Source organism: Ptiloglossa arizonensis, chromosome 1 (genome assembly GCF_051014685.1).
Source record: "Ptiloglossa arizonensis isolate GNS036 chromosome 1, iyPtiAriz1_principal, whole genome shotgun sequence".
NCBI classification, from domain to species: Eukaryota; Metazoa; Arthropoda; class Insecta; order Hymenoptera; family Colletidae; genus Ptiloglossa; species Ptiloglossa arizonensis.
In genome coordinates this window covers 17,570,575-17,597,023 of record NC_135048.1, presented here as the reverse complement: position 1 = coordinate 17,597,023, position 26,449 = coordinate 17,570,575, and the positions used below count along the sequence as shown (strand labels likewise).

Below are 26,449 nucleotides of genomic sequence, written 5' to 3'. Positions count from 1 at the left end.
AAACCGAGTAGTTCGAAAGAATCGAGTAATTCGAAAGAATCGAGTAGAACGAAAAAACCGAGTAGTTCGAAAGAATCGAGTAATTCGAAAGAATCGAGTACTTCGAAAGAATCGAGTAATTCGAAAGAACCAAGTAGAACAAAAGAACCGAGTAGTTCGAAAGAATCGAGTAATTTGTAGGAACCGAGTAGTTCGAAAGAATCGTGTAATTCGAAAGAACCGAGTAGTTCGAAAGAATCGTGTAATTCGAAAGAACCGAGTAGTTCGAAAGAACCAAGTAATGCGAAAGAATTGAGTAATTCGAAAGAACCGAGTAGAACGTAAGAACTTATTAATGCAAAAGAACTGAATAGTTCGAAAAAACCGAGTAATTCGAAAGAACCGAGTAATGCGAAGGAACCGAGTAGTTCGAAAGAATCAAGTAATTCGAATGAACTGTGTAGTTCGAAAGAACCTATTAATGCGAAAGAACCGAGTAATTCGAAAGAACCGAATAATTCGAAAGAACCAAGAACTAAAGGGCTCTCTCTCTCTCTCTCTCTCTCTCTCTCTCTCTCTCTCTCTCGTATATAAATTACCTGTACATAAAACATCGTTATTACAAAATATCTCGGAAGGTGTATAGCCTTCAGAAACATCCGAGATAGTGGTATCGCGCACGATCGGAGTACACCGGAACCGATTGATTCGCGCGGTTGGATATTTTCGAGTTGTTGGATGAAATCGGATCGGCTATCGCGAACGATCGTTCGACTCGGTCTGTTCGAGCATTCGTACACGCCTACCGAGCGGTCGATTGTCTGCCGTCGCGGCACGGCGGTCAAAGTAATAAGGTGGTCTCGTACAGTATTCATCGTCGACCATGTCGCGGCAAGGTTGGGCCTTGGCATAGTGACATAATTCTCGGTTGTATCGCGCTACTAGCTGGTAACACGCTAGCCAGCCAGTCAGCCAGCCAGCCAGCCAGCCCGGCCAGCCAGTCAGTCAGCCGACGGTGGTGACCGTGAGTCTCGACCGGAATAACCGACCGGCGGTTGTGGCGGCGATGACGTCGACGGTTGATAGCGAGCACGGTGTGGCGTGTTCCCTTCGGTTCATCGCTTGATCGATGGACTTTACTTTCGAGCCGGGAAGGTCGTTCGCTTTCACCTTACGAGGCAAACTACCGTGGAACACGAAGAAACATCGAAAGTGCCAGTAGCACGGGGGGAGATGGCTGAGGGTGGGGGAGGGAGCCTTTAGGCTCGCGTGCCGATAACGTCGCCGCCAACGCGACGCACCGCCCCTCTCCCGCCTCCGTTGCTCCTAATGAAAAATTACGACCAATTTGCTCGATAGGGGAAACGATTTTCGTCGAACGCGCGGAAAGTCAGTCGCGATCGACGAACGCCCGAGCAATCCTCGTTGTATCGTTGTATCATCGGTTGTATCGCTTTCGTAACGGATCTGACGCTAATCTCTATGCAAACGATGCACGTTGCACTGTTTGTACCTGGTGAAAAATCGCGAACAATTTGCTCGATAGGAGAAACTATTTCCAACGGACGCGCGAGCTATTATCGTGGAGTACGATCGCTTCTTCGCGCGCGTGTAAGCGGGTAAGCGAATCTCGGTTGTATCGCTTTTGTTGCGAATGTGGCGCTAATCTCTCACGGTGCGAACAATGCGCGATGTGTTTGTATGTAATGAAAAATTAGGATTCATTTTAACGAGGAATGCACGAGCAATTATCGTAGAGAACGCTAATTTCTTCGTGGGTGCGCTGGATAACCGAATCTCGGTTGTATCATTTTCGGTACTAACTTGGCGCTAATTTCTCAAGGTGCAAGTGATACGCGACACGCTTTATTTGTTTGTAAAGTAAAATTACGATCATTTTTTTCGACGAACGCGCGAGCAATTATCGTAGAGAATGCTAATTTCTTCGCGCATATGCACCGTATAATCGAATCTCGGTTGTATCATTTTCGTTACAAACTTGGCGCTAATCTCTCGCGGTGTAAACGATGCGCGACGCCGCGGTTTCGGTCGATCGACGTTTCGGATGAGTCGCGGGGAAACTGGATCAGGTTGCTCGGGGGTTAGGCGTTCTACTTTTTCGAGTGCGGGGTAACGGCGACGCAAAGAGCACCACCGACGACGACGAGGAGGGGCGGTGGTGCGGTTGTTTTCCGTTAAAAATGCGACCACTTGCCTCGCATTGTCTGCCCCGCGGAGGAGACATCGAATAGCGACGTTCGGGCGAAACATCGGAAACGTTTAAACCCGATTCGTCGCCGAGTGACTCGAGATTCTCGGGGCCAACTGTTTTCGCTCTCGGAGGAAATTCGCGAGCCACCATCCTCCCGATCGGAATACTCGCTTTTGGTCGTGCTACGAGACTGTTCCACCGACTCGATTTCTTCCATTTTTTCTTTTTTTTTTACCATTTGTTTCCCCGGTCGGTCGATCTCGAGAGTTCGGTAATCTCGATATCGGTCGCGCATCGAACACGTAAGCGAACCGTCGCAGGTATATTCTTTAATGGAAAGTTCATGTTGCCTCGTACGCTCGGTATCCTTCATTTTTCCGGGATATACGGAACCGCAGCGTCGTCGTAGCACGGAAACAGCTTTAATAGAAAACGTTCGCGAGCCTGCCCCCATCTCCTCTGGTGTTCCTCGTCGAGCAATCGCGAGAGCTCCCGAGAAAAAGAACTACCGGAACATGGTAATCGTCGTATTTCGGTAGTCCACTTCCCCCTTCAACCTCCTCTGTGAAACGTTCCTCGCGATTATTTCCCGTAACGCGTAAAAACGTCGGGAATTACCATTCTCGTTAGCTAGCCCAAGAGCTACGTTCTTATGACGTAGCTCGAGGACATTTCGGGCGAAGTTACCGTTTAAAGTTTCTCACCGTGGTATTATCCGGCCATCTCGAACGTCTTAATCTCCCGAGAATAATTCGGACGTTTCTCCCCTATTCGCTAACGGTGAACTTTTACTCTACCGTCGTCATCGGGAAACTCTACCGATCGCTGGAGGCACGGCACGAGAGAGATCGTCGTTACGGGCACGAGGACGTGGGGAAATTCGGTCTACGTTGGAAACCATCGATCGTTGCGTCGTCGACCTCGCGCGTGTGTTACGCGCGATACGATTAATACCTGCTGGTACAGTTGTCCCTCGGAGCACGCGGTTTTCGAATACGCGATTTCGATCGAGCGCTCGAGTTATTCGCAATCTTCGAAATCGCGGATGGAAAAATGAACCGAATCGGAAACTGTATTCGTTATCGCCCGTCGTTGTTCAATCCAAGTGGATTTTCGAGCCCGGTGAATCTCCATCGTTGGAAAATTTCATCTCGCATAGGATACTCCGGTAATTATGCATTGATTGTTTATCGTAATTTTTCCGTTATGAAATAATGTGAATTTTTGTCATCGATTTACATTGTCTCGAAATCTATGAGAAGACGCGGAACGTATTAATTCGTGTACAATGTTTAACGTGCTAATTTGTATTAAATGTTAGCTACTATTATCGGGGTCTACGAGCACCTCACGTGGTTTACGTTCCGGAAGTTTACGTGGGAAATGTTTGCTTAAGATTTTCGTTTCGATCGATTTCAAACGAACGCGAGTAGGTAGTGGAGTGTGTGTGTGTTGATTCGCGAGTTATGCGTTGCCCAGGTTTGTTACGGTACTTTCTCGATAAATGTGAAAACCTTGGGAGCAAAATTCACATTTATAATGCACCGTCCACGGAATACTACCGCTATTGTTAGCAACGGACATAAAAGAAAAGTATAAATAAGTAGAAAGTGAGTGTTGATTCGCGAGTTATGCGTTGCCCAGGCTTGTAACGGTACTTTCTCGATAAATGTGAAAACCTTGGGAGCAAAATTCACATTTATAATGCACCGTTCACGAAATACTACCGCTATTGTTAGCAATGGACACAAAAGAAAAGTATAAATAAGTAGAGAGTGAGTGTGTGTTGATTACTGTAACAGTACTTTCTCGATAAATGTGAAAACCTTGAGAGCAAAATTCACATTTATAATGCACCGTCCACAAAATACTACCGCTATTGTTAGCAACGGACATAAAAAAAAGTATAAACAAGTAATCACCATCTGCATTGTATAGTGTTCGGTCTCATTTTAATCAAAAAGGTAAGACAGATGTAACATTCGGACATCAGGTTCACATATATCGTGGACCTTCATTTTTTCACATTATCGCGAGCCTATATTTTCACAATATCTCTCTAGTTTCTACAACCTCTAGTTTCACAATGTCAAGGACCCCTGGTCTCGCATTTATCGCGGACCTCGCGTTCACATTTATCGCGGCAATACAGTACGGAGAACAATAGAGTCGCGATCGCGGCGCTCGGCATTTCTCGATCTGCGGAGGCTCTTGACACTCGAACGGATAAAGAAAAAAAGAAGGAGAAAAAGCATCGGGGCTCGCATCGCCTTTTTAAACCCGGATCCTAATTGCAAACATCGCGATAAGATTTTCGCCACTTTTCTCGGTTCGCGTACCGTGCGGTAACGTGGCGACGATCGATTACCCCTGCGCAGTGGTACGAGTCGAGCGTTACACCGACGGTATCTCTGGAGCTACGACGGGAAGCGTGGAAGATTGTTTTCGTAACGCGGCTCGTTTCTCATCGCAACGTACCCTGTGCCCCCCACTAGCCCCCTCGTGCCCCGTTTCTTCGAAACCTTACCGCGATACGACTTCGAAAAATAACGATTCGGTTTAAACTCGTGCAGTTCCCGTGATGAATCGTCGATCGTTCCGCGGGACGCGCACGATATTGCATAAAATTGCATTCCGCGCGAAAAAATACCGGGAAAATTGATGATACGTTTCGCGTAGCCAAGATTCAGCTCGCGATCGCCGTTTATTCCCACCGATTGTTCGCGAGAAGAACGCGAGAGCGCCGGGAAAACGTCCAAGGCGGATGACGAATTATTTCACGAAGCTTGCAAACGTTTTTTTCCTTTTTTTTCGTTTCTTTTCTTTTCCTTTCTTCCCCTCTTCTTTTTGTTTCCTTTTCTTTTTTTCTCGAGCGAAATCCTTGGGAGGAAACGAGGCCGTGCGTTGTCCCGGTGAAACGCGATACGGTTGCCAAATCGTTAACGACATTCCCGCGCGGGGAAATTCGTCGAGTCCCCGTTAAACTCGAGCCAAATAAATGTTTACAGCTTTTAATGGGCATTAAAAAAAAAGCTTGCCGCGCGAAACGCGTCGCTGAGGCTCTCCCCGCCCCACCGGTAAAAGATGCGAAATTTTCTTTCGCCCGGAGCGACGCGAGAACCTCGCGAAAAATTGGCGAGGAACTCGTCCACGGAGTTTTACGAGGATTCGGTTTAACCAAACGGGCTCGAATCGAATCGTGCTGGCATTTTACGCGACGATTTACGAACGCGCGTTTATTCCACGGCGTTGAGAAATGTTCGACGCTGGAACCCACGGGTCGGTCCCGACCCCGAAACGGGTAATAACGATCGACGAGTGAAACGGAAGACGAAATAAATATGTACGATTAATTGCGCCGGGGGGTCGATTCGCAACGTACATCCGACGTCTCGCGAAACTTCGTTGTTTATTGGGTCGTGAAACGGTAAATTGTAATTGATAATAATCGGAAAGTCGTAGGACAAAATGCGACAGAAGTCTCGAACTGTTTCCTGAACGCGATGAACTTTTCTACGGAATACTGGTTTGTCTGTTGGGAATTGCACCAAATACTTTTTTCCGTTGAAAATTGCAACGAGTACGTTTATTCTAATAAAATTCGTGTCAAATGAGTTTCTTCTGTCGGAAGTTGCAACGAATACTGTTTTCTCTGTTGGAAAGTACACTGAGTATATCCTTTCTGTTCAAAATTACACCGAGTACCTTCTTTCTGTTCAAAATTGCACCGAGTACATCCTTTCTATTCAAAATTGCACCGAGTACATTCTTTCCGCTGGGAGTTGCACCGAGTACGTTTATTCTATCAAAATTCATGCCGAATACCGTTTCTTCTGTCGAAAATTACACCGAGTACATCCTTTCTGTTCAAAATTACACCGAGTACATTCTTTCCCTTAGGAGTCGCACCGAGTACGTTTATTCTATCAAAATTCATACCGAATACGTTTCTTCTATCGAACATTGCACCGAGTATTGTATCTTCTATCGGAAATTACACCGAGTACATTTTTTCCAATGGAATTACACCGAGTACATTCTTTCCGTAGAAGTCGCACCGAGTACGTTCATTCTATCAAAATTCGTGCCGTATACGTTTCTTCTATCGAAAATTGCACCGAGTATTGTATCTTCTGTCGGAAATTACGCCGAGTACATTTTTTCCAATGGAATTACACCGAGTACATTCTTTCCGTAGAAGTCGCACCGAGTACGTTCATTCTATCAAAATTCGTGCCGAATACGTTTCTTCTATCGAAAATTGCACCGAGTACTATTCCCTCTGTCCTAAATTACCCACCGAGTGCATCCATTCTGTTCAAAATTGCACCAAATACATCCTCTCCGTTGAAAGTCGCACCGAGTACGTTTCTTCTATCGAAAATTACACCGAGTACTCTTCCCTCTGTCGTAAATTACACCGAGTACATCCTTTCTGTTCAAAATTACACCAATTACGTTCATTCTATCAAAGTTCGTGCCGTATACGTTTCTTCTATCGAAAATTGCACCGAATACTATTTCTTCTGTCGGAAATTACATCGAGTACGTCTTTTCTGTTCAAAATTGCACCGAGTACGTTCATTCTATCAAAATTCATGCCGAATACGTTTCTTCTATCGAAAATTGCACCGAGTACTCTTCCCTCTGTCCTAAATTACCCACCGAGTGCATCCATTCTGTTCAAAATTGCACCAAATACATCCTCTCCGTTGAAAGTCCCACCGAGTACGTTTCTTCTATCGAAAATTGCACCGAATGCTCTTCCCTCTGTCGTAAATTACACCGAGTACATCCTTTCTGTTCAAAATTACACCAATTACGTTCATTCTATCAAAGTTCGTGCCGAATACGCTTCTCCTATCGAAAATTGCACCGAGTACTTTTCCTCTGTCCTAAATTACCCACCGAGTGCATCCTTTCTCTTCAAAATTGCACCGAATACATCCTCTCCGTTGAAAGTCGCACCGAGTACGTTTCTTCTATCGAAAATTGCACCGAGTACTCTTCCCTCTGTCCTAAATTACACCGAGTACATCCATTCTGTTCAAAATTACACCAATTACGTTCATTCTATCGAAAATTGCACCGAATACTATTCCCTGTGTCCTAAATTACCCACCGAGTGCATCCTTTCTCTTCAAAATTGCACCGAATACATCCTCTCCGTTGGAAGTCGCACCAAATACGTTTCTTTCGTCGGTAAGTCGCGTCGAATTCCGTCGCTTGGACGCGTCTCGCGAGACACGCTCGTTGTCGCTTCCTCGCGAACGAGAAACGTTCGTTCGCCTGTCGAGTATCGAAGAAACGGGTGTTTCGCGTTCAAAGTTAAACGCGAATCACGGTAGCTAGGTATAGCTCTGTTTCACTCGTATAGTTCTGTTCGATCGAATCTTCGATGTCGGTTGTTCACGACCTGGATGAAGCTAGGAAAGACGAGGAAAGACGAGGAAAGGCGAGGCGAATTTCGTGTCGCTCGCGCGTAAAACCCGTTCAAGGTCCTCCGGTTCTCGCCTCGCGGCGCGAAACGTTCGAAGGCGCGCGCCAGGTCGATTAACGGACAGTCGAAAATTAAAGCACCTTGAAGCGACGGCGGCGGTCGGGTAGGCAGATTCGCGTGCTAAATTCGAATGTTCTGCTACGTAAATGTTGACAGAGCCGGGTAACGTATTGTGCGGAGGCACGCGAACGCCGGATGATCGATAATCAAGCGCACGAATATACATAATGCATACGCGACTGTGACGATGTTCACCGCGAAGGTCACGTTTATCAGAAAAAGCGAACTGTTTACCGGTTCGACTGGAAAAAAACAGAACGCGGCCGCTCCTCTCCTCTCCTCTCCTCTCCGCTCCACTCCACTCCATTCCGCTCCGTGCAACGCTCGCTACTTTACAATGTAGCTTAATTGCCGCGATAAACTTTTCAAACCTTCGTTTCCCATGGTCGACTACTCGATTTTAATTTTAAATGCGAGAACGCGAGCGTTTCGTCAAATATTAACGGCTGCTTCCAGCTAGGGGCTCGACCATAACCGTACCAACTACTACCGACCATATTGTAGAGCAGAAAGCAGAACCGAGGCTACGTGACACTGTCGATTGTTTAACGTAGAGGCTCGTCGATATACCCGGTGCGAACAGTGCAATAAGTGGTAACTTTCAAATGGTTCAAGGAGGATAGAAATTTCAGTGAAAATCGAACACTTAAAATTTTACCCGTTATTAACACTTTGGACTCTACGATGGTCACTGGTGAGCTTCGAAGTTAAAAAAGAATTTTTTTAAAGCTCTTACAAGACACGAACTCTGATGGAAAATTTTGAATAAGATTACCGTCGTTAGTGATACTAGAAAATGACGAGTATTCGAAATTATATACTTCTACTGTTTACAATATGGTTTCAACGAATATCATTCTCTAAAATGGAAAATTAACGTAGTGGTCAACGTGTTGTACAGGACTCTAGAATTTTGAATGAATTTTTCAACCTCTAGGAAAACATACCCAGACAGTTACGCTCTAAATCCTGTAACGCGGAAGGTATCGCGGTTAAATGTTTATTAAATCATTTTAACCTATTCGCGGAAGTTGCGGTATCGCGAACGGGGGCAATTATGTTCGATAATTGTGTTCCGTTTGCAACAACGGTATCACGGGGTCTTCGTTTCGCGATGCTGCTCTCGAAAACGTCCTTTTCCGGTTTGCGAAACGAGCCGCGCCCGCGCAAATTCAATTCTAATCTGCGAAATTCGATTAAATTCTGATTCGCATTCGAACTTTTTAACCCGGTGACGTCACAGCCGCACCGATTACCTTCAACGAACAAAACGAACGTTATTTGTTATACCGTTCGTAAATACCGCGATTTTCAATCAACGTGTTACCGAACGAAGCTTTAGCAACGACAAAATTAATCTTACACCGGTTAATATTGGCGGTGGATTCGTGTTTGCAAACTGTACACCGCGTACTTTATAACGCGTAATGGTACGCGGAAATATTTCAACGGAAACGCGGCGATAAGCGGAAATGTAATTTGGCGAACTTTTGACCGTAATAACTTTTCAACTAACAGGTCCGTGGAACAAGTATCTTGGCAGTTTTTCGTACAGATTAAGAAACTGCATCGACCGCTCGAAATTAAACGGTTCTGTTTAAGAAAAAGGTGCAGAAAGTTCCGGGTGCAGCAATGTGTAAAAATACTTGGAATTATTTACTTTCAGATGACGTTAGTTAATTTCAGACGTTAGTTAATTTTATCTCATGTAAGACTTTTATTCATTCTAATCGTTTCGAAGGTACACAGCTCGCCCAGCTATGCAAAACAGTTTGTAGTAAATTTCAAATTTATAGTATAATATTCTAAGTATTCAATATAATGGTAAGTATACAAATTTGGTATCTAATATTGTACACCTTAAAACAATGAAAAAAGTGAGTGGAAAGGTAGGTTATGTGTCTTTGTTTGCGATCTACGAGACATTTTTTTAAACATTCTCTTTTCATGAACCGTTGTTTCTCATGATCAAGAAATTACTCGATTGAAATACTATTGTTTAGAAAATTGAAAAAGATTTCGAAAGACACTATGAATCAACGAGAGAGTAATTGAATCAACGAGACGTCTTCTTGGTTGAAAACTCAAGGTGGTCGTTTCGAATATCATTTCTGAAGGTAATCGGTTTACGCAAAATTCCAATCAACTCTCGAAGCGAATTCCGCAAATTACGAGACATCCTGTACGCAGAGTAAATGAAACTACACGTAGTTGCGAAAACGTTTCACGGCGTTCTCGTAGCGGCAACTTCCAAATGGAGAAACGTCTGGTAACGTTCAGAAACCAGAACTCGAACGTTTGGAGCAATAAACTCGACTATGTCGTAACGTTTCTCGTAACTGCAGGTTTAACTGATAAACGGGAAGCCGTTTACAGCGACGCATCGATGTTCGGACATGTGTCTCGATATTAGTGCTGGTAATTTCGATCGGATCTTTGGTATACCTGGATGTTTATCCACGAGATACCCGAATGTAGAAAAATTATCAATGAAGTAGCTGAGTATTGAGAAATTACTCATAAAGTACCCGAGTATACCAAAATTACCCATGAGATACCCGAATGTGCAAAAATTATCCATGGGATACCTGAGTATAAAAAAAATTATCCATGAGATACCTGAGTATACAAAAATGATTCACGAAATACCTGCATATTAAAAAATTACCCATGAGATACTCTAGTGTACCAAAATTATCCACGAGATAACCAAGTATTCAAAAATTATCCAGGAGATACGCGAGTACAGAAAAATTACTCGTGAGATACCTGAATATACAAAAATTGTCCACGAGATACCTGAGTATTAAAAAATTATCCATGAGATACTTAAGTATAAAAAAATTACCTACAAAATACTCTAGTGTACCAAAATTATTCACGAAATACCCGAGTATAGAAAAACTACTCATGAGATACCCGAATATAGAAAAATTGTCCACGAGATACCTGAGTATAAAAAACTTACCCATGAGATACCCGAGTATACAAAAATTATCCACGAGATACCTGAGTATTAAAAAATTACCCATGAGATACCCGAATATAGAAAAATTGTCCACGAGATACCTGAGTATAAAAAACTTACCCATGAGATACTCGAGTATACAAAAATTATCCACAAGATACTCTAGTGTACCAAAATTATCCACGAGATACCCAAGTATTCAAAAATTATCCACGAGATACCCGAGTATAGAAAAATTACTCATGAGCTATCCGAATGTAGAAAAATTGTCCACGAGATACCTGAGTATAAAAAATTTACCCATGAGGTGCCTGAGTATAAAAAAATGACCCATGAGATACTCTAGTATTCAAAAATTATCCACGAGATACCCAAGTATTCAAAAATTGTCCATGAAATACCTGAGTATTAAAAAATTACCCATGAGATACCCAAATATAGAAAAATTGTCCATGAGATACCTGAGTATTAAAAAATTACCCATGAGATACTTGAATATAAAAAAATTACCCACAAGATACTCTAGTGTACCAAAATTATCCACGAGATACCCAAGTATTCAAAAATTATCCACGAGATACCCGAGTATAGAAAAATTACTCATGAGATACCCGAATGTAGAAAAATTGTCCACGAGATACCTGAGTATAAAAAATTTACCCATGAGGTGCCTGAGTATAAAAAAATGACCCATGAGATACTTTAGTATTCAAAAATTATCCACGAGATACCCAAGTATTCAAAAATTGTCCATGAAATACCTGAGTATTAAAAAATTACCCATGAGATACCCAAATATAGAAAAATTGTCCATGAGATACCTGAGTATTAAAAAATTACCCATGAGATACTTGAGTATAAAAAAATTACCCACAAGATACTCTAGTGTACCAAAATTATCCACGAGATACCCAAGTATTCAAAAATTATCCACGAGATACCCGAGTATAGAAAAATTACTCATGAGATACCCGAATGTAGAAAAATTGTCCACGAGATACCTGAGTATAAAAAATTTACCCATGAGGTGCCTGAGTATAAAAAAATGACCCATGAGATACTTTAGTGTTCAAAAATTATCCACGAGATACCCAAGTATTCAAAAATTGTCCATGAAATACCTGAGTATTAAAAAATTACCCATGAGATACCCAAATATAGAAAAATTGTCCATGAGATACCTGAGTATTAAAAAATTACCCATGAGATACTTGAGTATAAAAAAATTACCCACAAGATACTCTAGTGTACCAAAATTATCCACGAGATACCCAAGTATTCAAAAATTATCCACGAGATACCCGAGTATAGAAAAATTACTCATGAGATACCCGAATGTAGAAAAATTGTCCACGAGATACCTGAGTATAAAAAATTTACCCATGAGGTGCCTGAGTATAAAAAAATGACCCATGAGATACTTTAGTGTTCAAAAATTATCCACGAGATACCCAAGTATTCAAAAATTGTCCATGAGATACCTGAGTATAAAAAAATTGCCTATGAGATACCTGTGTATAAAAAAATTGCCTGTGAGATACCTGAGTATAAAAAAAATTGCCTATGAGATACCTGAATACAAAAAAAAATTACCCATGAGACACCCAAGTATACAAAAATGACTCAAATACCCGAGTATTTCATAAGATACCCGAGATGCACGAAGAAATAACCGATAATTCGATTAAAATTCTAATCTAGAGAATTGAAATGTAAGTGAAATTCAGTGCGTTGTCGATAGCACGCACTCCTCTTGAAATACTTACGGTGGAAATCCCATTTACGCGAACCCGACGAAAGGCAAGTAGTTTGTACAACAGAGAGCTTCGTGTAATAGGAGTCCACTGATTGTTTTCGCTACTTGTAACTTGTCGAGCGCAAACGCCGTTTAATCGTCCAGCACTGTCATCGTTTTCAACAGACAAGGATAGACTCATAAAGAGAGAAACGAACGAAAAACAGCAAACATTCACCGTATCGGACGCGTATCAACAGTCAACGACTCTATACCGAGGTAATTTGAAAACGAGAGAAACTCTCTAACGAGGAGACACTCGGTAACGATCCTCGTCGATTGCAATAAAATTCGAAAGAGCAACAAATCTGGAAAAATCCCTCCAAAGTTGTCCAGAATTACTTTATTCTCGTAACAAATTGAATCCGTTAATTAATTCGATCAACCTCTTGCCTCGTTGGACCCACCGAGAGAAGAATAACGGTTACCGATTGTTTGCACAAAATTGACCGATCATCGGTCGAAATTACTGTTACGTTTATCATTATATATAGATCCATCGGTCTGCAATATTTCATCGCGAACAATCAGGGTCAGTTCCGAAGCTCCCTTTATAAGCTCCGGAGCTTAGCTCGCGCAGCTCTGCGATAAATGTAGTTCCGATAAACGGACCTCCACCGTAATATGTATATATATAAAAACGTTGGAACACCCTCGGGGGTTAACTGGTACGGAACGTTGCGAACCAAGCGGAAACACGTAACGCTTCGTGAACTTACGATTCCGACACTCGAAAACAGACTTTGCTCCCCTTTGTTCACGATCTCTTCCGTGTACGCGCGACTCTCGAATCGCGTTTCAAACATTGTACATCGTTGCTCGATGGCTCTCGATGTCCACCGTACATGGTGGACAAGTAATTTTTGAATACTTGGGTATCTCGTGGACAATTTTTCTATATTCGGGTATCTCATGAGTCATTTTTCTATACTCGGGTATCTCGTGGATAATTTTTGAATACTTGGGTATCTCGTGGATAATTTTTGAATACTCGGGTATCTCGTGGATAATTTTGGTACACTGGAGTATCTCATGGGTAATTTTTTAATACTCAGGTATCTCATGTATAATTTCTGAATACTTGGGTATCTCGTGTATAATTTTTGAATACTTGGGTATCTCGTGGATAATTTTTGAATACTTGGGTATCTTGTGGATAATTTTGGTACACTAGAGAATCTTATAGGTAATTTTTTTATACTCAAGTATCTCATGGATAATTTTTTAATACTCAGGTATCTCGTGGACAATTTTTGTATATTCAGGTATCTCATGAGTCATTTTTCTATACTCGGGTATCTCCTGGATAATTTTTGAATACTTGGGTATCTCGTGGATAATTTTGGTACACTAGAGTATCTCATGGGTAATTTTTTAATACTCAGGTATCTCGTGTATAATTTTTGAATACTTAGGTATCTCGTGGATAATTTTTGAATACTTGGGTATCTCGTGGATAATTTTTGAATACTTGGGTATCTCGTGGATAATTTTTGAATACTTGGGTATCTCGTGGATAATTTTTGAATACTTGGGTATCTTGTGGATAATTTTGGTACACTAGAGAATCTTATAGGTAATTTTTTTATACTCAAGTATCTCATGGATAATTTTTTAATACTCATGTATCTCGTGGACAATTTTTGTATATTCAGGTATCTCATGAGTAATTTTTCTATACTCGGGTATCTCCTGGATAATTTTTGAATACTTGGGTATCTCGTGGATAATTTTGGTACACTAGAGTATCTCATGGGTAATTTTTTAATACTCGGGTATCTCGTGGATAATTTTTGAATACTTGGGTATCTCGTGTATAATTTTTGAATACTTGGGTATCTCGTGGATAATTTTTGAATACTTGGGTATCTCGTGGATAATTTTTGAATACTTGGGTATCTTGTGGATAATTTTGGTACACTAGAGAATCTTATAGGTAATTTTTTTATACTCAAGTATCTCGTGGATAATTCTTTAATACTCAGGTATCTCGTGGACAATTTTTGTATATTCAGGTATGTCATGAGTAATTTTTCTATACTCGGGTATCTCGTGGATAATTTTTGAATACTTGGGTATCTCGTGGATCATTTTGGTACACTAGAGTATCTCATGGGTAATTTTTTAATACTCAGGTATCTCATGTATAATTTTTGGATACTTGGGTATCTCGTGTATAATTTTTGAATACTTGGGTATCTCGTGGATAATTTTTGAATACTTGGGTATCTTGTGGATAATTTTGGTACACTAGAGAATCTTATAGGTAATTTTTTTATACTCAAGTATCTCATGGATAATTTTTTAATACTCATGTATCTCGTGGACAATTTTTGTATATTCAGGTATCTCATGAGTAATTTTTCTATACTCGGGTATCTCGTGGATAATTTTTGAATACTTGGGTATCTCGTGGATAATTTTTGAATACTCGGGTATCTCGTGGATAATTTTGGTACACTGGAGTATCTCATGGGTAATTTTTTAATACTCAGGTATCTCATGTATAATTTCTGAATACTTGGATATCTCGTGTATAATTTTTGAATACTTGGGTATCTCGTGGATAATTTTTGAATACTTGGGTATCTTGTGGATAATTTTGGTACACTAGAGAATCTTATAGGTAATTTTTTTATACTCAAGTATCTCATGGATAATTTTTTAATACTCAGGTATCTCGTGGACAATTTTTGTATATTCAGGTATCTCATGAGTCATTTTTCTATACTCGGGTATCTCCTGGATAAGTTTTGAATACTTGGGTATCTCGTGGATAATTTTGGTACACTAGAGTATCTCATGGGTAATTTTTTAATACTCGGGTATCTCGTGTATAATTTTTGAATACTTAGGTATCTCGTGGATAATTTTTGAATACTTGGGTATCTCGTGGATAATTTTTGAATACTTGGGTATCTCGTGGATAATTTTTGAATACTTGGGTATCTCGTGGATAATTTTTGAATACTTGGGTATCTTGTGGATAATTTTGGTACACTAGAGAATCTTATAGGTAATTTTTTTATACTCAAGTATCTCATGGATAATTTTTTAATACTCATGTATCTCGTGGACAATTTTTGTATATTCAGGTATCTCATGAGTAATTTTTCTATACTCGGGTATCTCCTGGATAATTTTTGAATACTTGGGTATCTCGTGGATAATTTTGGTACACTAGAGTATCTCATGGGTAATTTTTTAATACTCGGGTATCTCGTGGATAATTTTTGAATACTTGGGTATCTCGTGTATAATTTTTGAATACTTGGGTATCTCGTGGATAATTTTTGAATACTTGGGTATCTCGTGGATAATTTTTGAATACTTGGGTATCTTGTGGATAATTTTGGTACACTAGAGAATCTTATAGGTAATTTTTTTATACTCAAGTATCTCGTGGATAATTCTTTAATACTCAGGTATCTCGTGGACAATTTTTGTATATTCAGGTATGTCATGAGTAATTTTTCTATACTCGGGTATCTCGTGGATAATTTTTGAATACTTGGGTATCTCGTGGATCATTTTGGTACACTAGAGTATCTCATGGGTAATTTTTTAATACTCAGGTATCTCATGTATAATTTTTGGATACTTGGGTATCTCGTGTATAATTTTTGAATACTTGGGTATCTCGTGGATAATTTTTGAATACTTGGGTATCTCGTGGATAATTTTTGAATACTTGGGTATCTCGTGGATAATTTTTGAATACTTGGGTATCTCGTGGATAATTTTTAAATACTTGGGTATCTCGTGGATAATTTTGGTACACTAGAGAATCTTATAGGTAATTTTTTTATACTCAAGTATCTCATGGATAATTTTTTAATACTCAGGTATCTCGTGGACAATTTTTGTATATTCAGGCATCTCATGAGTAATTTTTCTATACTCGGGTATCTCCTGGATAATTTTTGAATACTTGGGTATCTCGTGGATAATTTTGGTACACTAGAGTATCTCATGGGTAATTTTTTAATACTCAGGTATCTCGTGGATGATTTTTGTATATTCGGGTATATTCGGGGATAATTTTCTGTACCGGTGGATATCGGTATAGAAAACTCACTCGTGAGTTTACGAATACGAGATACCCGAATATACGACAATTATCCACGAAATACCTGAGTATGAAAAAATGACCCATGAGATATTCTGGTGTGTTAAAACTATCGGTCGAGATCACGTGGAAATTATTTACAGACACGATGGGAAAATGGACAACCCGTCGTTTCCATAGCGACATCGAAACACGTGCCAGGTAGATAGCGAGCGAAGAACCAGAAGGGATTCTTATCGGGGTGAAAAATACGTAACTTCGAGTAACGATAAGTTAAGACCGTGGGTAAACCGAGCATGGGATTAAGCGGGAAACAAGCTTGATAAGATCCGAGGGAGAACTTGACACGGTAAATTTTCATTAGACGCTCGAACATCCGGGGTCTTATTAAAATTCCTCGAGATAAACGTTTCCTAGGAAAAATCCAATTCGACCTTCTTATTTGTTGCGTACGATGGGGACGACAATGTCGACTTGCAACGACATGGATCTTTCAACAACGTGGTCAGAAAAATAAGTTACATTGAGGGTAGGTGAGAACCAGTTTCGACAGATAACGAGAAAATTTTGCATTATGGTAATGCATTGTTTAAGATGTGCTTTTAGCCGATACATGATTTCGAGAGAAATGATTACATAGTTCCTGTATCGTTAAAGTTCAAGATCGCGATTTTTCGTAATTTGTCTGAATAATTTGCACGCGTTCTTTCACCGTGTACTTTTTCACGGTTTATTTCCCATCTGTCTAGATGGCACGTGTCAAGTTTCAAGTTAATCGGTTCGATGTTTTAGAAACAACGAGAAATTCAAATCGACCGGTGACGATTGGGACACCACGTAGTTCAGTATTGTATTTGATTACTTCCGATCGATGTACGTTCACTTCCGGGCACTGTGTGCGTTTATCTCGAGAGAATTCGGTCGGTGAAACTATTCAATTGCGATACCAATTGCAACATCGAACATTTTGTAACTCTGTACTAAAATATATATTTATACATGCCCTTAACTTTCAAATTTACTTATACAACGATCGTGTAGTTTTTCTGTACTGTGAATCATTGAAGATTTCTCTCAACCCTTGCTATTGTAATTATTTCATCACTTTTACAGTATGGTGGGATCCGTGGAACCACGTGTAATTGTTGAAATATTAGTAGAAATTTTAGAAAAAAAATCTGATACGAATTGCTCGTATTAATTTATCAAGAAACCAAATGAGTCGAATTTTCGACAACAAGATTCGTTGTGGTGCGCCAGTCCCCACTTTAGCGATCACGGGTTAAACAAGAGCGGTTGTTCGATAAAGTAGGTGTTAATTAAAGATTCCAAGAGAGACCAACGACTCTGACAGAACATACCGAGGGATAACGAACGTAACGCGAGCATCGACGAGAAAACATGAAATTCTTTACGGTCGTGAGTTTACGACGCGACGAACACGAACGGATAATAAAATACGGGCCGGCCCTTTAAAAAGTTTCGGATCTGTTCGACGTGGAACGACGCCGGATCGAAAAATTCCCGGTGAAATGAGATTGTCGAGCGCCGGGGAACGTGCTGGAAAAGTCCAGGGAAGTATCGAATCTTGCAGCGCGCGAACCGTGGCTCGGCTTACTCGAGTGGGCCACGTGGGAAACCGAGCTCATCGTGTCACGTACCTCACGAGAGGGTAATAACGTGCAACTCGGTGCAAATAATAAAACACATCGACCAAACGCCGAATCACCCCGATTTAACAGGTCCGGGGAGAATCGAGTCGAACTGCGTCCTGTAAAAAGGAAGAAAGAAAAAAAACAAAAAAGAAAAAAGACACTAATCGACATTGACGTTGTTCAGGAATTCGCACGGTTACGAATTTCACCGTGGAAAGAGAAACTCGTTGGTATAGATTCGTACGATACGATTCGAGTGAAATTCTAATTCCGATGAATTGAGCTCGAATTAATTCGAAGGATACGATCCTCGATCGATGTGTACGTATACGTGTGGGAAAATGATTTCTTTTTGGAGATTTTTATTTTTGTGTAATTTTTACAGGAAAGAAAATATCGACCAGATTCGCGTATATGTACTGTTTAACCATTCGGTTGGCTAAGTTACTTGTATTTTAAATATGGAAAACGGTATCGGCCAGATGGCGTGTATTCTCTTTGAATAATTGCTCGAAAGTTCTGTATTCGCTAACGTAGACCCTACTTTGAGAAACCACGGTGAAAGAAATCGAGAAGGTTGGTCGATATCAAGCCGGTTTTGGATATCGAACGACCTGGAAACGCGTATTTCGTAACCAGTATCGTATCGCGTGCCGTACGAGTAGTAAATAAATAAATAAATAAATAAATAAATCTACCGTGCGTCCGTTCCGCGATTGTAAAATAACAAACGAGCGTGCCGCGGCGTAACGCGAGATGGCAGCCGATCGTTGCACGAGATTGATTTTCGAAACATCCTGTATAAGAACGATGCAATCGTTGGGAAAATATCGGTGTTCTTTGGACTCGTACCCGGGCTCGTTAAATGAACGTGTACGCGAGCAAGACCCAGAAACGAAATCGAGGCCGCATCGGAACGTCGACGTTGCGTTTTCGTTGCTTATTTCGGCAATAATATTCTATTCCAATTTCAAATGTTTAATAATAATGTTACGTAAACAATACCGAAGGAGCGGTCGAGATTCCATCGGACGGGAATTAATTAACTCGTACACCGAGGCTTCATGGAGTTAATTAAACCGGCTTTCATTTCGTTCTAATTTAATTCGCGGATGACACGGAATAATGGTAATGCATTCGTGCGTTTTCACGGAAATATTGGTACGCGCGAGACCAAGTTCACCGGTTTTAACTTTCGAAGGGAATTATGGCGCAATGAGTCGACTCGATTCGTTTCCATTTGACTCGACTCGATTCAAGTCGAAATTTCGGTTCGGGTGAGACCAAGTCTATTGGTTTTACCTTTTGAAGAAAATTACCGGGTAACAACTCGACTTGACTCGACTCGGTTCAATTCAACTCGATTCGACTTGACTCGACTCGACTTGACTCGATTTTATTCGGTTCCACTCGACTTGACTCAACTCAAATTGACTCGACTTAACTCGACTCGACTCAGTTCAATTTGACTCGACTTAAGTCGACTCGACTCGGTTCAATTTGACACAGTTTAGCTCGACTCGACTCGACTTAATTTGACTCGACTCGACTATATTTGACTCGATTTAACTCGACTCGATTCGACTTTATTTGACTCGATTTAACTCGACTCGACTCGATTTAATTTAACTCGATTTGACTTGGCTAAGCTTGACTCGATTCGACTCGACTCGGTTCAATTTGACTCAGCTTAGCTTGACTCGACTCGACTTAACTTAACTCGATTTAACTCGACTCGACTTGACTCGATTTAACTCGACTCGACTCGACTTTATTTGACTCGATTTAACTCGACACGACTCGATTTAATTTAACTCGATTTGACTTGGCTTAGCTTGACTCGATTCGACTCGACTCGGTTCAATTTGACTCAGCTTAGCTCGACTCGACTCGACTTAACTTAATTCGGTTTAACTCGACTCGACTTAACTTAACTCGGTTTAACTCGACTCGACTCGACTCGATTTAACTCGACTCGACTCGACTGAATTTGACTCGACACAACTCGACTCAATTGAATTTGACTCGACTGAATTTGACTCGACTCAACTCGGCTCAATTGAATTTGACTCGACTCGACTCGACTCGACTCAATTTGACTCGGCTGAATTTAACTTGACTCGACTCGGTTGCACTCAACTCGACTCGACTCGACTTGAATTATCGACCTGTGCGAGACCAAGTTCGTTAGTTTCACCTTTCGTAAGAAATTACAACCTAAGTACCGAACTCGATTCGTTGGTTCGCTTTTTCTGATCGGCAAGAAACGAACGAGCGGGCACTCCACCGAGCGTTGTGTCGCATCGTGAGCGTTGATTCGTTCCAATCGGCTTTCCAAGAAGACTTAAGCACCTACCCACTGCGGAGTTTCGAGATGCAAATATTTGACATTGCGTTTCTCGCAGTTCGCAAACAAACCGTTCGGGCGGAAGCGCGCGTAATTCGCGTTCGAAATACGTTCCTTGAGCGTGCTGCACTCGTCGAATTGGTTTCTTCGCGAAAACACGTAACACGGCGGATACGGGTTCGATTCGATTCCGTATATCGCAAAACGTCTCGATCTTTTGCCCGAAAGGCAGAAGACGGTTATTTAAAGTTCCGTGGAACGACGTCGGTGCGTCGCAACTCGGTAACACGCGCCAATACGACACGGACGAAGCGACGCGAGGCGACGCGACGCGTCCTGGTTTTAGAAACGCGCGACACACCTGTTGTGAATTTTATTTGTACAGGGTGTATTAGCTAAATGGGATCACGTAAATGTCTCTCTTATTTTTCACCGTATGAAAAAACTTCCCCGAACAAAGTCACGCGGTTTCGAGGACTACGTGTAACCGGGGAAAGTATTTTTTTTCTTCTCAAGGTCACTTTTTCCCCAGATTTCAAGATCATCGATATTTCTTCCTTAAATTTATAGAGCATTAAAAAAAAAAAATAACAAATTTAACGACAGCATTAAGCATATCGTTTTCAGCATTTGTTTTCGATATATTTGTTTTGGATATTTTAACTTTTCTCGACACCCACGCCGAAGAATTAGATATTGTTTTATCGTTTAGAGACTTAACCTACAAATTGTTAGAATATTTTTTTATATCACTCTCCGATATCTATATCCTTTGATTCGTTTTGTATTTTCGTCTACTTATTCTCAACTGTACACTAATGGGACTTATCCCATTCGTATATATAAATAAATAAATTACAAAATGTTCAATGATCATTGGATCGGTCAATGAGGCCGTGTAACCGGGGAAAGAATTTTTTTTCTCAAGGTCACTTTTTCCCCAGATTTCAAGATCATCGATATTTCTTCCTTAAATTTATAGAGCATTAAAAAAAAAAAATAACAAATTTAACGACAGCATTAAGCATATCGTTTTCAGCATTTGTTTTCGATATATTTGTTTTGGATATTTTAACTTTTCTCGACACCCACGCCGAAGAATTAGATATTGTTTTATCGTTTAGAGACTTAACCTACAAATTGTTAGAATATTTTTTTATATCACTCTCCGATATCTATATCCTTTGATTCGTTTTGTATTTTCGTCTACTTATTCTCAACTGTACACTAATGGGACTTATCCCATTCGTATATATAAATAAATAAATTACAAAATGTTCAATGATCATTGGATCGGTCAATGAGGCCGTGTAACCGGGGAAAGAATTTTTTTTCTCAAGGTCACTTTTTCCCCAGATTGCAAGATTATCGATATTCCTTAAATTTATAGAGCATTAAAGAAAAAAAAAAAAATAACAAATTTAACGACAGCATTAACCATATCGTTTTCAGCATTTGTTTTCGACATATTTGTTTTGGATATTTTAACTTTTCTCGAAGAATTAGAAATTGTTTTATCGTTTAGAGACTTAACCTACAAATTGCTAGAATATTTTTTTATATCACTCTCCGATATCTATATCCTTTGATTCGTTTTGTATTTTCGTCTACTTATTCTCAACTGTACACTAATGGGACTTATCCCATTCGTATATATAAATAAATAAATTACAAAATGTTCAATGATCATTGGATCGGTCAATGAGGCCGTGTAACCGGGGAAAGAATTTTTTTTCTCAAGGTCACTTTTTCCCCAGATTGCAAGATTATCGATATTCCTTAAATTTATAGAGCATTAAAGAAAAAAAAAAAAATAACAAATTTAACGACAGCATTAACCATATCGTTTTCAGCATTTGTTTTCGACATATTTGTTTTGGATATTTTAACTTTTCTCGAAGAATTAGAAATTGTTTTATCGTTTAGAGACTTAACCTACAAATTGCTAGAATATTTTTTTATATCACTCTCCGATATCTATATCCTTTGATTCGTTTTGTATTTTCGTCTACTTATTCTCAACTGTACACTAATGGGACTTATCCCATTCGTATATATAAATAAATAAATTACAAAATGTTCAATGATCATTGGATCGGTCAATGAGGCCGTGTAACCGGGGAAAGAATTTTTTTTCTCAAGGTCACTTTTTCCCCAGATTGCAAGATTATCGATATTCCTTAAATTTATAGAGCATTAAAGAAAAAAAAAAAAATAACAAATTTAACGACAGCATTAACCATATCGTTTTCAGCATTTGTTTTCGACATATTTGTTTTGGATATTTTAACTTTTCTCGAAGAATTAGAAATTGTTTTATCGTTTAGAGACTTAACCTACAAATTGCTAGAATATTTTTTTATATCACTCTCCAATATCTATATCCTTTGATTCGTTTTGTATTTTCGTCTACTTATTCTCAACAGTACACTAATGGGACTTATCCCATTCGTATATATAAATAAATAAATTATAAAATGTTCAATGATCATTGGATCGGTCAATGAGGCCGTGTAACCGGGGAAAGAATTTTTTTCTCAAGGTCACTTTTTCCCCAGATTGCAAGATTATCGATATTCCTTAAATTTATAGAGCATTAAAGAAAAAAAAAAAATAACAAATTTAACGACAGCATTAACCATATCGTTTTCAGCATTTCTTTTCGATATATTTGTTTTGGATGTTTTAACTTTTCTCGAAGAATTAGAAATTGTTTTATCGTTTAGAGACTTAACCTACAAATTGCTAGAATATTTTTTTATATCACTCTCCAATATCTATATCCTTTGATTCGTTTTGTATTTTCGTCTACTTATTCTCAATTGTACACTAATGGGACTTATCCCATTCGTATATATAAATAAATAAATTATAGAATGTTCAATGATCATTGGATCGGTCGACGAGGAACCATGAAGTGGCCACCTCGTTCTTCCAAGGTAACAACCGATATACATGGTGTCCTGATAGTACAAATAGCGATGTAATCGTTGCACGCGAGATGAATCGAAACTATAGGATAAAATTTTCCCATTATACCATTCCTCTACGAATACCAGAAAGAACGCTTCACGCTTCCACGAACAATGAAACCGAGAAAATTTCCAAGAATTTTAGACTCGAAAACAACGCGAAAAATTCATATTAAACGATATTGTCATCGTTTTGTTACATAATAAAATTATCATATTAAACGATTTTGTCATCGTTTCGTTACATAATAAAATTATCATATTAAACGATTTTGTCATCGTTTCGTTACATAATAAAATTATCATTTGAAACGATGTGCTGTCCCAAAAAATGAAATTTCCGGCTAGTTCGCGACAAGGGCTACCGAATAGAATTAATACGAAACGTAAATAAACAACGAAACCAGTCTCGCGGAGACGGTCGAGTATCCTACGGAGAGGGAAAGATAAATCTTTGGTTAAGGAGCACACGGTAGTACGGGTAAGTAGAATGTGGACAGTGTCGAGTAATTTCTTACTCTCTTACGAAGGCCAACTGAAAAGTCCGGCCAAGCACGGCTCGCAATTTCTCCTGGGACAGATCTCTCTTTCTCCCTACGGTGGGTACCCGTTAAAATATTCAAAGTCGGTTTTCGCGAAAACAACGCGCCGTACGAAAAAAAAATAATCCTACTCTCTCTCGATTTTCAATTGCTTTTCTCGCGTGAAATCGTACCGTGGGTCGTATCATCGGTTACCGGGCTGTGTACGAGCTGTATCACGAAACTTATGGTCGAAATCGTGGAGAACAACTGTACTCGTATTTTTCGGTTACCGTGCCACCGCCTTGAATTTACGAGCGTCGAATTTAAATAAAAAGATTCACTTCGCGATCTCTCGATCGATAGGGTTCACCGGGAATTGGTCGAAAATGGCCGTTGCATCCACGAGGAACTCTATTCGTCCAGCTTGGTCGTGTTCGAGAAAAAGTACGAACGTATCGGCTTCAACTTCTACGAGATTGGATCAACCTGCTACAGGACAACGCTCGTTCACATACTGCGCGACGGCCATTGCGAAATTTCAGGGAATTGGAAATAATCAATTGGTCAACTGTATAGCTCAGATGCAGCTCCGAGCGATTAGCATTTGTCCCGGTTGATTAAAAACCGTCCGGATTCTATCAAGAAATCGATCAAGAAATTATTAGAAATATAGCAAAAGACTACCGATTCGAACGGTAGGTATTTTAATTGAAAATTGTTATTCGTTTGATTTTAATAAATTATACGAAAACGTACAGGTCGTGAATTTAGTTTTCAATCTATGTAAGAAAAGTTTTCTGTTAAATGTTCCGTCAATTTTCATTATTTTTCTTCTTCTTTGTACAATAAATATATAAGAAAAGATTGTTTTCTATTAAATGTTTCTTACTAATCTTTGTAACGTAAGGAGAGTTTTCTGTTAAATGTTTCGTCAATTTTCATTATTTTTCTTCTTCCTTGTACAACGAATATATAAGAAAAGATTGTTTCCCATTAAATGTTTCTTACTAATCTTTGCAACTGAGTCTTTGTAACATTTCAGTAGTCTTTCTAAAGATTACTTTTACGCGAAGCGTATCACGAAAAACTAATACAAAACACGATTGTTCTTCGTTGAATGTTCCAACGTAGGTTTCCTGAAAATCATTTTTTGTGCGAAATGTATAACGAAAAACTAATACAAAACACAATTGTTCTCCGTCGAACGTTCCGACGTGGGTTCCCTAAAAATGACTTGCGCAAAATGTATAACGAAAAACTAATACAAAACGCAATTGTTCCCCGTTGAATGTTCCAACGATATCCGTTATTTTTCGGGGTATGGGGGTTATTGTAACTTTTTGGCAGGTGTCCCATAAGTTTTGCGCGAACTGTATAACGAAAAGCTACAACGTTGAACCGTTTTCATCGAAGAGTCTGTGTTATAGTGGGAGCGAAAGAACTTATCGTGGATCGTACGGCTGAGCGTGAACGACGAGTGTTTGGAACAGAGTGGACAGGAGATCGAGTGGATCGAGGTATCGATTGGGAGTGAATTGCGCGTGAGAATGGTATCTTACGGACGCGGAGAGGAGATTTTTGTGGCTGCAAGGGATCGAGGAAGTAATCGTTTCGATTTTCCTTCGAAGCGTTTACGAAAACGAATGTAAAGCTAACGTAAACTCTTCGATAACAGGGTACACCGATTCTGTCGAATGATTCTACTCTTCGTGTTACGGTTTAAAAAAATCTTTCCTGTGTGTACTGTCCATCCGTAAAGAAGCTTTTGTGGGTAGATCAGGGAGGTACAATAACGAAAGGAGTATCCTTGAGCTAATGGTGGGAGTAATATACTCAGGGGATGTTGTTCAGGCCTGTTGTACTAGACGTCACTCGGAAGGAATGGTGCATCAAAAATCCAAACAAGAACGCTCGTGTGTTTCTTACCGCTAACTTGAAGCACCGTGGCAGGAATACGAGAAAAGTGGAAAGGGTATAGGAGACGTGTGGACTGAATGACGAAGAAGCTTGCGAGACTGAGAGAGATGTGATGAGAAACACGCGGCAGGCAGAGCTCCATTGGCGTAGTCTTAACGTATTACTGTTATAATATAATAGTATTTTTTTGCAATATACTAAGAAAGCATTGATTGTGTAATTACTAGTAAAAGTAAATAAAATTCTTTTCAAAAACGAAAATAATCTAATAAAAATTTAATTTAGAAATAATTTAAAATGAATTTTTTATTCACTTTGAAAGAAGTTATATACAGTGTGTAATACACGACTGTCGCCATGATTTTCCAGGCACTTTCAACAGATGAAAAAATGTTTCCGTTACAGATTTAAATATAAAAGATGGCAAAGAAAACTTTTTTATTATAAAAGA

At 39.8% G+C, this 26,449-nt stretch overlaps 3 protein-coding genes across 3 annotated transcripts in view; 2 read left to right on the top strand and 1 right to left on the bottom strand.

Moving 5' to 3' along the window:
* Window positions 1–26,449, bottom strand: part of Gaba-b-r2 (gamma-aminobutyric acid type B receptor subunit 2) — a 305,292-nt gene that overhangs the window by 251,360 nt on the left and 27,483 nt on the right. The window lies entirely within an intron of this gene.
* LOC143146215 (uncharacterized) lies at window positions 1,391–24,926 on the top strand. Its single transcript, XM_076310307.1, has 2 exons — window positions 1,391–1,598; window positions 24,445–24,926. Exons 1-2 carry the CDS (start codon window positions 1,462–1,464, stop codon window positions 24,635–24,637), a joined length of 330 nt encoding a protein of 109 aa, XP_076166422.1. The 5' UTR covers window positions 1,391–1,461; the 3' UTR covers window positions 24,638–24,926.
* LOC143148108 (uncharacterized) lies at window positions 16,655–20,212 on the top strand. The gene is made up of 2 exons (XM_076314038.1): window positions 16,655–17,112; window positions 17,376–20,212. The coding sequence occupies exon 2, from the start codon at window positions 18,995–18,997 to the stop codon at window positions 19,310–19,312; it is 318 nt and encodes a 105-aa protein (XP_076170153.1). The 5' UTR covers window positions 16,655–17,112; window positions 17,376–18,994; the 3' UTR covers window positions 19,313–20,212.